The following is an 11573-nucleotide window of genomic DNA, read 5'->3' on the forward strand; positions in this document are numbered from 1 at the left end:
AGTTTGCTTGCTTGAGACTAAATTATTTTCTCTAACAAAGCAAGCGTGATTAAAGAATAGGAATGATTCGCCTTCTGGGTAAATATATTCGAGAATATTTAAAACAATTCACCAAATTAATTTCCCCAAATACTTTGATCCCTCCTACAGAATTACTGAGGACACATTCGCTGAGGAGATGGCAAAGAACTCGTAAGTACAACGAAAGCTTCTTAAACCAGTATACCCACTTTATTCCATGAGTTCGCGATCAGTGCAAGCCTTTGATTCAACAGGCATGAAAGTGAAATATTGACCGTCATTTAAGTGTATAGACTTGGTAGGAGCAGTAGGTTGTTATTCAGAGCGTTAATACACGTGAGCGCAGACAGATGTTGAAGATATTATTTTTGTCTTTGGTAAAACGTATAAATCCACTGCCTCTAATGCTCCAGCTTAGGGTATACATAAAGCACATGGAAATCAACGTGGACAGATTAAACCCTATGATACAACATCATTCACTTCTAAAAGATTTTTAAAATCAGTCTGTATGATGCCTTACGCCGAACATTGTATTTACATATTTGCAATTTACAGGTAGGAAGTGGTGAGCACGATCTATTTCCCAGCTTCCTTTCGCAACAATATAACTTACTCTTCTTCTGAAAATGTCCTTTACCTCGTGGTAGTCCTGTTAGTAGGGGCGGGGTAAAACTATTTCACATTTATAGCACAATTTGCAACGGAGATGGTGGGGCACTTGGTGACGAGGAGCCGCTTTGCTTTAACTCGACAGTACTTAGGGAGGCGAGCCCCGACCTGATGACAGTCGCCTTGTGATCTGGACACTCGTTCACCTCAATGTCTTTCTCATTAACGTCTGTCAATTCGGAGTCACTTTTCTCATTGTCACTCAGGCTCTCCCTCACTCGCTGCTCTCCCTCCAGGGGCGCTGGTTTCTCCAGCTGCTCCTTCTCCTTCTCTCTCTGGGCCTGAGCCTCTTTCGAGTGCCTCCACTTCATCCGCCTGTTCTGAAACCACACTTTCACCTAATGGGAGAAGGACAAATCCCGCAATTTAGCAAAATCTTCAGCGTTTTGTTTTATACGTAGAACACGGCGCTTCCCTGCCTACTTAGCCCCAGAAATCTGAAGCTCTTTCAAGCGGAGATAGGTAGGAACTGCTGACGCTGGAGAGTCTGGGATATCAAGGTGTAGAGCTGGATGAACATAGCAGGCCAAGCAGCATCACGGGAGCAGGAAAGCTGACGTTTCGGGTCGAGCCCCTTCTGAAGGGTCTAGGCCCGAAACATCAGCTTTCCTGCTCCTCTGATGCTGCTTGGTCTGCTGTCTTCATCCAGCTGTACACCTCGTTTTCAAGCAGTCTGGTTTTAAGCTCAGCTCCAGCACCCCTCGCACGACCCTGTGTTACAACATATGATCCTGATTTTGCATAAGATACCACTTCCTCCACGCTATATGTTTGACAACCCAATTAAAGCAGTGTGGTCACGGTTTAACAGCTTCTGAAGAGCCACATTATGTCCTCCTTCAAATGGACAACACCGCATCTATTAATAATAACATGGCACAGAGGGCGACAGCTGGCGTGATTTCCATTTTAAATAGGGACCTTTTACAACTCTTTGTTACTAATTTTTGAATGTCCAAACTTCTGTTTTTTTATATCTGCCTTTGTAATGGATTCTAATATAATCGTATAGCAACTGGGAGCATTTCCAAGTGCTTACGCTCCCTATTGTTAATGTAAACAGGATACTGGAGTCGATCAGATTGAAGGCACTAACCTGTGCATCAGTCAAGCCCAGCATCGCCGCCAGTTGCTTCCGGTCAGGCTTGGTCACATATTTCTGAATCTCAAACCTCTTCTCTAGCCCTTTTCTCTGCAGGTTTGAGAAAACCGCTCGGGACCAGGAGCGTTTTCTTTTGTACGTCTGGGGCATGGTGTCCTTCGTTAGGACAGCGTAAGGTCCTGCTAGTTAAAAGAAAAAGTAGCATCAGTATTAATGTTGCGGGAAGACACTGGCATGTTTTCCTTTCGTAAAAAGAAACGAAAACAAAATTGCTTCCCAGGCGATGTTTAATCTGAGATCATCACAGCGCACTCTTGGCACTTGAAGCGTGAGTGCATTCCTGGCCTGAGGGCAACGGCTTGATACTTCCAGTCGTGCAAATGAAAAAATGTATTGCTCCTGGCTTGACCCTAATGTCCTGAATCTCATCCCCAATTCCATCGGCTCGGATCCTCTTCAGATGAACTGTGAATATGATCGAATCACTGCCTCCCACAACCAATCTATAAAAGATTATTGCTTCTTGAAGGGGGAGGGATGTTAAATAAAAATAAACTGAATAAATATGCTACATAGAAAACTAACGATTTTGCAGGTTTGTAGCATATGTGGCTTCCTTCATATTGTTTAAATATTTTACTGAGATTAAATGCATGTTTGCGTGGCCTTCCGACGTTGCAACATTGTAACGCGTCTGAAGCAGAGTTCTGTTCCTCCCCCCACCAACCCCCGTGGTGAAAATGGCCGAATTAAGACTATTAACCTGGAAATGAGTCCTGATAATGGTGCTGGGACGAGGTTCTGGAGTTCAAAACTGAGGAAGGCTCACCAAGTCCAGGGTCCAGGGACGCAAAGAACTGGCTGGCGGAACTCTGTACAGAGAGGTGTACTCCAGGCTGGCGAGCTGTGCCCATGAGAGAGGTGAGATCTGCAGTGGTAATTGGAACACAAGGTTAAGTTACTGCCGTTTAAAAATCTGATTCCAATTCATTCCGTCAATTCTCCAAACCATGGGCAGCCCCCGCGTCCGTTTAGGCTGATTCCAACATCGGAAATGTATGGTTTTTTTAGTGGAAGAAAGCGAGATGTGTATTTACGGAGATGGGGAGCTGCAAATGATTCTGCACAGAAACATACTGCACATTTACTGAAACATACTGCACGTTTGCTGAAACATACTCCCCGGCAAAGCAGATCCCACATTGCATTTTCCCGTCACTAGAGTGCTCATTTCCCAAACGATGCGTCCACCCCCTTTCACAGGCGCTAGATGCTTCTTAAACACAAATGAAAATAGTTCAGTAACCAACCCAGACAGCAATCCCATCAACTTTCCATGAAATGATTGCTGATTTTAAATTTGCAAAACATAAGTCCCGTTCTCCTAATATTATTACTAATACTTGAAGTGAAAAGTAAAACGACAGGTCCATGCCCGGCCTATCTTACCTCGTATGCTACTGCCGTCTTTGATTTTAAAGTCAAAGTCAGTGGAGAGAATACGGTCAATGCCGAATTTGAGGTCTTTGCTGGAGGGGGCGGGGAGCTGTTGCATCGAACCGGCAGCGAGGTGGATCCTGGCCGATGAGGAAGTGCAGATGGCGGGGCTTCGTTGATAGGGAGAGGCCGGGGAAGCTCTCGGGGTGAAGCTGGCGAGCCGTTCGGGAGCCACGGGCGTGGGACGAACGGGGGAGCCCGGGGGATGCATGGCGTGTGATCCGCTCAGATGGGCCACGGCGGCCGGCGATCCTGGCAGAGGTGGCGGCGCACTCGGCATGTTCTCGGCGTCACTGAGATGCAGGATGTCCGCGATACAAAACGAGGGCTTCTTCACCGAATCCAACAAACTGTTCGAGCAATAGGCGGACCACAAGCTGAAATTACTGGCGTAGTAAGGAGCTAGTCCTGTAGTGTACATTGTGCAACGCTGCCTCCGCTCTGCCCTTAACTCGAAAGAACAATTAGAATGGAAACGTGAAAAGCGAGGGTCGAAAGCAGACTTGGGGGCGGGGAGGGAACTTGACTTTGCAAACGAAAAACTTTCCTAAAACTCATCTGCACATTTGGCAAGAGAGTTCAAGTCAGTTTGGGAAGAAGTTGCCAGTGTTCAACTCCGATTGGCTACATGTAGCGCCCCCACAGCCAATGGCAGTGAGAGCTCTGCGCGGTCCGACTCCTCCTGCTGTACTACAGCTGCGCCTCAGGAAGTCGAGCAGACTTTAAAAGCTGGGAGCAACACGGTTTTAATGGGTTTTTTTTGACATTTGCAAAGCAACAATGCAAGTCACGAGTTATTGTATCCAAGTCTTGCAATCGACGTCTATAAATAAAGACGATGAAACGAGCGCGCGATTGCTTCTTTTAATATAATGTCTGAGCACTGCTGGGGTTTATATTGGGCACAGAGCTAGGTCCAGCTGTTGCGGACTCGAGCGGCTTTAACTAATAATCTAAGGATAAACCAGCAGTTCAAAGATTCGAAGGGAGACCATTTCGAGTTAATTGGTGTCAAGGTGTACGTTTTGTTTTCTGTCAGTAATGGCATCGGACTGTATTCAAAATTAAAACTAAATGGGTTTCCTGATTTGAAGTGATATGAAACGACTAACATTTGGGTGAAGTCCCAGAAGACAACCAGTATCTCAGCAACCAGCCAGGCGAGGAGGGCAGACTGATTAGGATTGATCGAGAAAAGGAAGCACAAATCACACTTTAACCTGAAGCTGAAATCACAAACGCTATGTTGTAATTTTTTTAAGGAATGCATTTGAAGCGCCAGCAGCTTAAATACTGCATTCAGTATTGGAAAAAATAACAGGTCCATTTGGATGTAATTCTACAATTATAGCCTCAACCTCACTCACAAGGCAGCAGATTTACATCCAGCCTTAAACTCCTCCAATTTGTTTTATAATAGCTTGATTTATAAATGAAAAGAAGTATTTGTACCCGGTATCTGTCTGTAACCCTAACCTTAAACGTTTGCTATCGATATAATGACCTATTGAAATAAACCTATTGCAAAGCAGTTATTATCAGGCGTCTACACAAGTGACATACTTCTTGCTTTGTGTATTCCTCGTACATTGTTAAGTATTTGTTTGAATTGGAAATATATAAAGAGTTTTTTTTCCTCTGGACCAGTCTTCAGAGTGGAGGAAATGTCCAGCACTATTAAGTTCACATCGTTGATAGCCATCCTGTTTTGATGTGCTTAAACACGAAGTAAATGAGCGGATATGCCTGTTAGATTTACTTAAAATAGAACCCGTTTAGTATTTTAGGATACAGCAGAAATCCTTATTTCTTCCGGAGAAAAACTTTATAATGACTGGTAGAACTTCCGTTTTCAATATTTGTGCAACTTTATCTCGTCTCGCAAGTTGCACTTGTGACGCAAATCCGCCCCGGTGCATGAAAAGTGCCACAGAAAGAAACGAAAGCAATTTGAGGAGACCGACCCCAGTGTTTCTACTGATGAACAGGAGAATTCCAACTTCAAAGCTGTTCCCCGTGGCTCTGTGATCCTAAATTTGCCACAGAATTGAAGATCCCAAAACAGAGCAGTAAACTCCAGGACGACAGGGAAATCCACAATACGCATGTTAATATGAAAAAAAAATGTGCAAATCCCAGGAGATGAGCATTTTTACCTTCACTTCTGGTGAATGAACAAAGTATTTTTCTTTCGTGCGATTAAAACTTCGTTTATTAAAATAAAGCCTCTTCGGATCAAAAGTCTGAAACGAGTAGTACATATTTCCTTTTTTTTAATTTCTATGGAACCAACTGTTAAAATACAATTCTTAACTAATTTCTCTGCCATAGACATATTCATGGAAATCATTCATGGTAATGATACAACGTTAGTAAGTGGTAATATCCTTACTGTCAATTCTGTTTTCCTATCTAGTGCAGTGCAAGTAGCACTGGTCTCAGCCAATACACTCCCAGGATTTGATTCTATTCTATTTTCTTCTTCAACCTGGGGACACAAATAGCATCAGAAATGAATTACTTTATATACATGTCATTTTAATTGATGATAATAATCCGGGATAGTTTCAGCTGGAACAGTACATAATAATTCCTATTGTTTGCTTCTTTTAAGAATGATTAACCCCGGATGACTCTCTTTGGCCCTGATACATTTAAAATATTCCAATGACATTTTTCCGGGACACAAATAGCAAAATGAACCTCGGTGCTCAATCAGACAGACATAACAATATGGGGAAGAGGATGGAGAAATGGCTCGGCGGGCACTGAGCTGCACAGTTGTTTCAGGTGCTGCTGAGCTCTACAAGGAAATGTTTCAGTCATTTAGAGGTCGCTATGACAGTCCTGGGACCATTCTATAAAAAGATAGACTGCACAGCTATATTTCATTATTTGGATTTGAAAGAAATTTTAGGGAAAGCTCTGTTCGATTCATGCTGCTGAAGTTGCTCCAACGTAAACAAGAATCAGTCAGGCCCTACCGCACCCTCTTTTCTCTACTGGTCTGTCCATCCACTTACATCTATCTGTATGACAGATTCACAACACATCTGCCCATATTCCATTCTATGTGTTCTAATTAACTATTCTGCTCCCCGCGTTGCAAATGTTATTAGGTAAATTTTACCAATTCTTCTGAAGTTCTTTTTTGTCACTTCCTTAGAGGGCCAATACTTACGTAAAGCAACACGTAGGGTGAGCATTTAAAATTGTGGCAATACCTTTAAGAAATACACATGCAAAGATAGAACAGCGAGAATGAATGAAGAATGGAACATCAACTACAAATGATTTGGAATATATTTCGATCAAACGGACACACAAAGGAAAGAATATATCCACCAAACAGAAAACAATATTTGTTTTTCAACTTGTAAGCTTTATTGTAGCGACTCATTTCAGGAATATCGGTGAGTCACTTCCTTTGCGATGCAGCGTGAGATGCAGCTGCAATCGGCTTTAGTATTGATGTAAACGTGAGGGATGCTGATCGTTTTTGCAAATGGCTGGGTGTTTCCCCGATAGCCACCCTCCTGGTGACCAGGAACAGGAAGATAATGAGCAAAGGGAGGAAGAATGAAGTGAGGTGCCTGAATTATTGTTTCGCTCTGCCACCTATAGGCCGCCCGCCGCCTCGCGTCCGCCTCACTCGGTTATTGCAAAACTCATTCGGATCCAGTCACTCCTTCACTACTCTTGGGACTCATTAGCTTATAACGTATTAAATCAGTTTCCACCACATCAACCCCATCTCCGACCACACACACCCCGCCCCCCAAATACAAAGCAGGGCTAGAATTATATTCTTTTCGAAACTATTTACGGTTGGATAAACATTTCAGCAATGTTGCAGTGAATTTAATTTCCCAGACTACAGATGGAATTTCTCTTGATAATCCATCTCCCAAGAAGACGGTCAATGTACTTCATAAACGGTGTAATGTTATACCCACCATCTCCAGTGGGGTTTGTTTAAATGGGGTATATGCAAATGAGCCGGGTGCTGGGATGATGTGGACGTGCTGATGTTGGACTATGTTAGACAAAGTCAAAAATCACACAACACCAAGTTATAGTCCAACAGGTTTATTTGAAAACACTTGCACCTCCTTCCTAGCTGATTAAAGATTTAACAGGAGGGAGTCAGCCAGCTATTTTAGGTTTGTTCTATACATCCGCATCAGTTGTAAGATCTTTTACTTATAAATTGATGCCTCTCTCACTACACCCGATGACGGAGCGACGCTTCGCAAGCTAGCTCTCCACATAAACCTGTTGGACTATAACCTGGTGCCGTGTGAATTTTGACCAGGTCTAGGGACGTTACATTTAAAAAAATCAACGGAATTAATTGTGTGGAAAAGATGAGAAAGCATATAATCTTACAGGAGACCGACTCGAAGTGACTTCTGTGAACTCTGATCTTGTGAACATGTTATCTACAGGCGCGGATGTGACACGCAAGTCTACTGCAAATATAAAACGTGTTTCACAAGAGACTGGCTGCATTGAAATTCATAGGTCTTCAACATTTCGATAAAATGGTTTCTTGCAAACTCAGTTGGTTTGAATCAGACTGGAAAAACCCCAAAGTTTCGGCTCTAAGGTGAACGTCTGAGCTTCCCGCTGATGTAAACGACAAGAGCCCTCAGACGGCAGACACATGTTTGATGGTGATGATTTCCAGAGACTGGTTACCCAGCTCACTGTGTGTCTGTGCAGGATTTGTGCAGGATCACAGTCTCCCGCGTTAAGAAAAACAAGTTTGTTCCTCTTTTCATCGACTGGGTCACGAAATCCTGCTGTCCCCAGAATTTAAAGTCAGTAGCTAATAACTTTGAAATGTGAATTCTTGTCGGACAAAATGCTGCCCCCCCTCACTACACCCCCTACACACACACACACACACACACACACCCACCATTGCTTGCTTACGTGCAGTTTATGGCAAAAACAGAAATTCCTGGAAAAGCTCAACAGGTTTGACAGCAACTGTAACGAAAAATCAGAGTTCAGTGATTCTTCGTCAGAACTAAGACCAAAAGACCAGAAAACATACGAGCAGAAATTAGGCCATCCGGCCCACTGAGTCTGCTCTGCCAATCAATCATGGCTGATAAATTCCTAAATCCCATTCTCCTGCTTTCTCCCCGTCACCTTTGATCCTCTTGATTATCAAGAACCTATCTATCTATCTGATAGTAGCTAGGAAAATGACGGTTTACACGCAGAAGTTAGGGCAGAGGGAGGAGTAAGGAGTAAAGATATGTGGGGATACAGCCCAAAGAGAGTGAAGAACTGTGGGACAGACAAAGAGGATGATAATAAAAACCGAAAGAGGGGCAGATGTTGTAAATCAGGAACAAAAACAAAGTTGCTGGAAAAGCTCAGCAGGTCTGGTAGTATCTGTGAAGGAGAAAACAAAGTTAACGTTTCCGGTAAATTCTGAGAAAGGGTCACCGGACTCTGTTTTCTTCTTCACAGATGCTGCCAGACCTGCTGAGCTTTTCCAGCAACTTTGTTTGTGAAAGGAGTTGATAATGATTTGGCTAGGAGGCTGAATAGCTGCTAATGGGGACTGTTAGTGACTAACAATAGGTAGTGTGTAATGGCTGACTAGGAGGTAACAAAACCTGGAGTGTGGGTTTGGGGGTTAGGTCATGGAAGAGTTCAGGCCCTAAAATTATTCAACTCGACATTCAGACCAGAGCGCTGCAGATTCCCCAAGTGGAAAATGAGGTGTTCTTCTTCCAGCTTGTGCTGACCTTTGCTGGAACACTACAGCAAGCCTGAGACAGAGATGTTGGCCAGGGAACAGGGTGGTGTGTTAAAGTGGCAGGCAACTGGATGCTCCGGGTCTTATTATGGGCAGATTGTAGATATTCTGCAAAGTGGTCATCCAGTCTATGCTTTGTTTCCCCAAAGTAGTGGAGACCACATTGTGAGCAGCAAATGCAAGACTCTAGATTCTGGGGCATGCAGGTGAAGTGTTGTTTCACTTGGAAGGTATGTTTGGGCCCTTGGATACTGGGGAGGGAGGAGGTAAATGGGCAGGTGTTACCTTTGGCCGTTGCAGGGAAAGGTGCCATGGGGTTGTGGGGGGATCTTGGGCGTAAAGGAAGAATGGACCAGAGTGTCTCAGAGGGGACAGTTCCTATTGAAGGCAGACAAGGGAGGGGATGGGAATATGTGTCTGGTGGTGGCATTTCACTGGAGCTGGTAGAAATGGCAACTGATGATCTTCTGGATGTGGATGCTGGTTGGATTCTGGTGAGGATAAGGGAAGCCCTATCGTTGTTGCAGTAGTGAAGAGAGGGGGTGGAGGGGGTGAAAATGCAGGAGATGGAACGGATTTGGTTGAGGGCCCTGTCGACAGTGGTGCTGGGGAATCCTCAGTTGAGTAAGACAGTAGACATTTTGAAGGCTCCCTTTTCAAAGTTGGCCTCATTGGGACGTATGTAGCAGAGAAAAAGAAACTGAGAGAATGGAATGGAGTCTTTACAGGAACCAGGGTGCCAGGATGTATAGTCCAGGTAGCTATGGGAGTTGGTGGGTTTTTAACACATATTAGTGGCCAGCCCATTCCCAAAAATGGAAACAGATGTCGAGGAAGGGAAGAGTGGAATCAGAGATAGACCAGGTGAAAGTGAGGGCACAGTGGAAATTGGAAGCAAAATCAATGAAGTTTTCCAATTCTGGATGACAGAGGGAGGGTGCACTGATGTTATCAGAGGAAGAGTTGTGGAATTCCTAGAAGCATGGCATTCCAACCAGAACTCCATTAACAAACACATTGATTTGGAGCCCATCTACCACCCTCTGAGAGAAAGAACAGGAAATGACATCACTAACACAGGAAATGACAGCAACACAGGACATGACATCACCAACCCAAGGAAAGACATCTCGGAAATGACTGCCAGACTACTCAGACCTCTTGGCATCAGGGTAGCCCACAAACCCACCAACACACTAAAACAGCAGCTAATGAACTTTATAGACCCTGTACAGACAACAAGCAAAATGAATGTCATTTACAAAATACCTTGCAAGAACTGTGACAAACACTACATTGGACAAACAGGCAGAAAGCTAGCCACCAGGATACATGAACATCAACTAGCCACAAAAAAGACATGACCCACTATCACTAGTATCCTTACATACAGATGAGGAAGGACACCACTTTGATTGGGACAACACATCCATCCTAGGACAAGCCAAACAGAGACATGCACAAGAATTCTAGAAGCATGGCATTCCAACCGGAACTCCATCAACAAACACATTGATTTGGAGCCCATCTACCACCCTCTAAGAGAAAGAACAGGAAATGACATCACTAACACAGGAAATGACAGCAACACCGGACATGACATCACCAACCCAAGGAAACCTAAACACATAAATAGAAAGCAGGACATAACACCAGTGCTTCACCGGAGGCTCACTGATGATGTTACCTAGAATGATGACGAAACATCTGAAAATGAACCTTCCAGCTCAGCGAGCAAACTTACATCCAAATCCCAAACCTGAGCTACAAATCTTCTCAAAACTTACTAGTTCAACATCATTTGTGTCCAAAATTCATTAAGGTGGGGATACAGAAGGATAAAGTTGAGACCTTTGCTGAGTCCAGAAAGTTCAGCATTGGAGAGTGAAAGGTTAGGAGGGATGGTAAATAGCTGACAGGAGGTGGCATGGGGGGGAATGGAGTCACAGGGAATGGGAGGGGAGGGGAGGAAAGTTCTAGAGGGCCGCAGGTATCTCTGAGCTGTTGCATTGTGTGAGCCTTGACGCGTGAGAGGAAGAGAAAAAGTTTCTCGTTAGCAGGTGGAATGAGACAGAGGATGAAGTAAAACTGCATGGTCATGATGCCTGGCGCCAACATGTTGCCATGTTAATGGAAAGAAAGGTGAGAGTTTACTTGTGATGCTGCATGACACTGAGTGTGCTTCTCAGGATGGGGGGATAACGCTATCTGTCGAAAATTGACCATCGTCAAGATACCTGAGATCCTGGGTGAATTCAAAGGAGGAGATGAAACTTTAGTTGAAATCCAAGTGTGGTCAGACTGAGCAGCAGGCAGTCACTGACGAATGCGACATTGATGTGGGAACGAGTTTTAGCAAATACTTGGTCAAACACAGTGAGTAACAGTGAAATTAATGTCTGTCGTCAAGAAAAGTGATTAGAACAGAAATCCAGTCGGAGATCGGAGTAGTACTTCTTCAAGGTCGGCATGCCTAGAAGAGGTGTGCCACTGAGTTAAGTA

At 44.0% G+C, this 11573-nt stretch overlaps 1 protein-coding gene across 4 annotated transcripts; it reads right to left on the bottom strand.

The window, feature by feature from the left end:
* Positions 1-209: 209 nt before the first annotated feature.
* hlx1 (H2.0-like homeo box 1 (Drosophila)) lies at positions 210-3935 on the bottom strand. 4 transcript variants are annotated; one of them, XM_048535566.2, is made up of 4 exons: positions 3245-3935; positions 2625-2723; positions 1790-1974; positions 210-1031 (listed from the first exon to the last, which is right to left on the bottom strand). In XM_048535566.2, exons 1-4 carry the CDS (start codon positions 3711-3713, stop codon positions 708-710), a joined length of 1077 nt encoding a protein of 358 aa, XP_048391523.1. In that variant the 5' UTR covers positions 3714-3935; the 3' UTR covers positions 210-707. The 4 variants fall into 4 exon arrangements, with proteins under 4 accessions (XP_048391523.1, XP_048391522.1, XP_048391521.1 ...); XM_048535565.2 differs by having other exon boundaries at positions 1790-1977; XM_048535564.2 differs by having other exon boundaries at positions 2559-2723.
* Between the last annotated feature and the right edge of the window lie 7638 nt (positions 3936-11573).

The sequence above is a fragment of the Stegostoma tigrinum genome, chromosome 9, assembly GCF_030684315.1.
Source record: "Stegostoma tigrinum isolate sSteTig4 chromosome 9, sSteTig4.hap1, whole genome shotgun sequence".
NCBI classification, from domain to species: domain Eukaryota; kingdom Metazoa; phylum Chordata; class Chondrichthyes; order Orectolobiformes; family Stegostomatidae; genus Stegostoma; species Stegostoma tigrinum.

Coding starts and splice junctions, on each gene's coding strand:
- hlx1 (XM_048535562.2), bottom strand. CDS start 3,713: ATGTACACTACAGGACTAGCTCCTTACTACGCCAGTAATTTCAGCTTG. Junction 1,978..2,558: donor TTATCAGGACTCATTTCCAG/GTTAATAGTCTT, acceptor TCTTTTAACTAG/CAGGACCTTACGCTGTCCTA. Junction 1,032..1,789: donor TGGGCTTGACTGATGCACAG/GTTAGTGCCTTC, acceptor TTCTCCCATTAG/GTGAAAGTGTGGTTTCAGAA.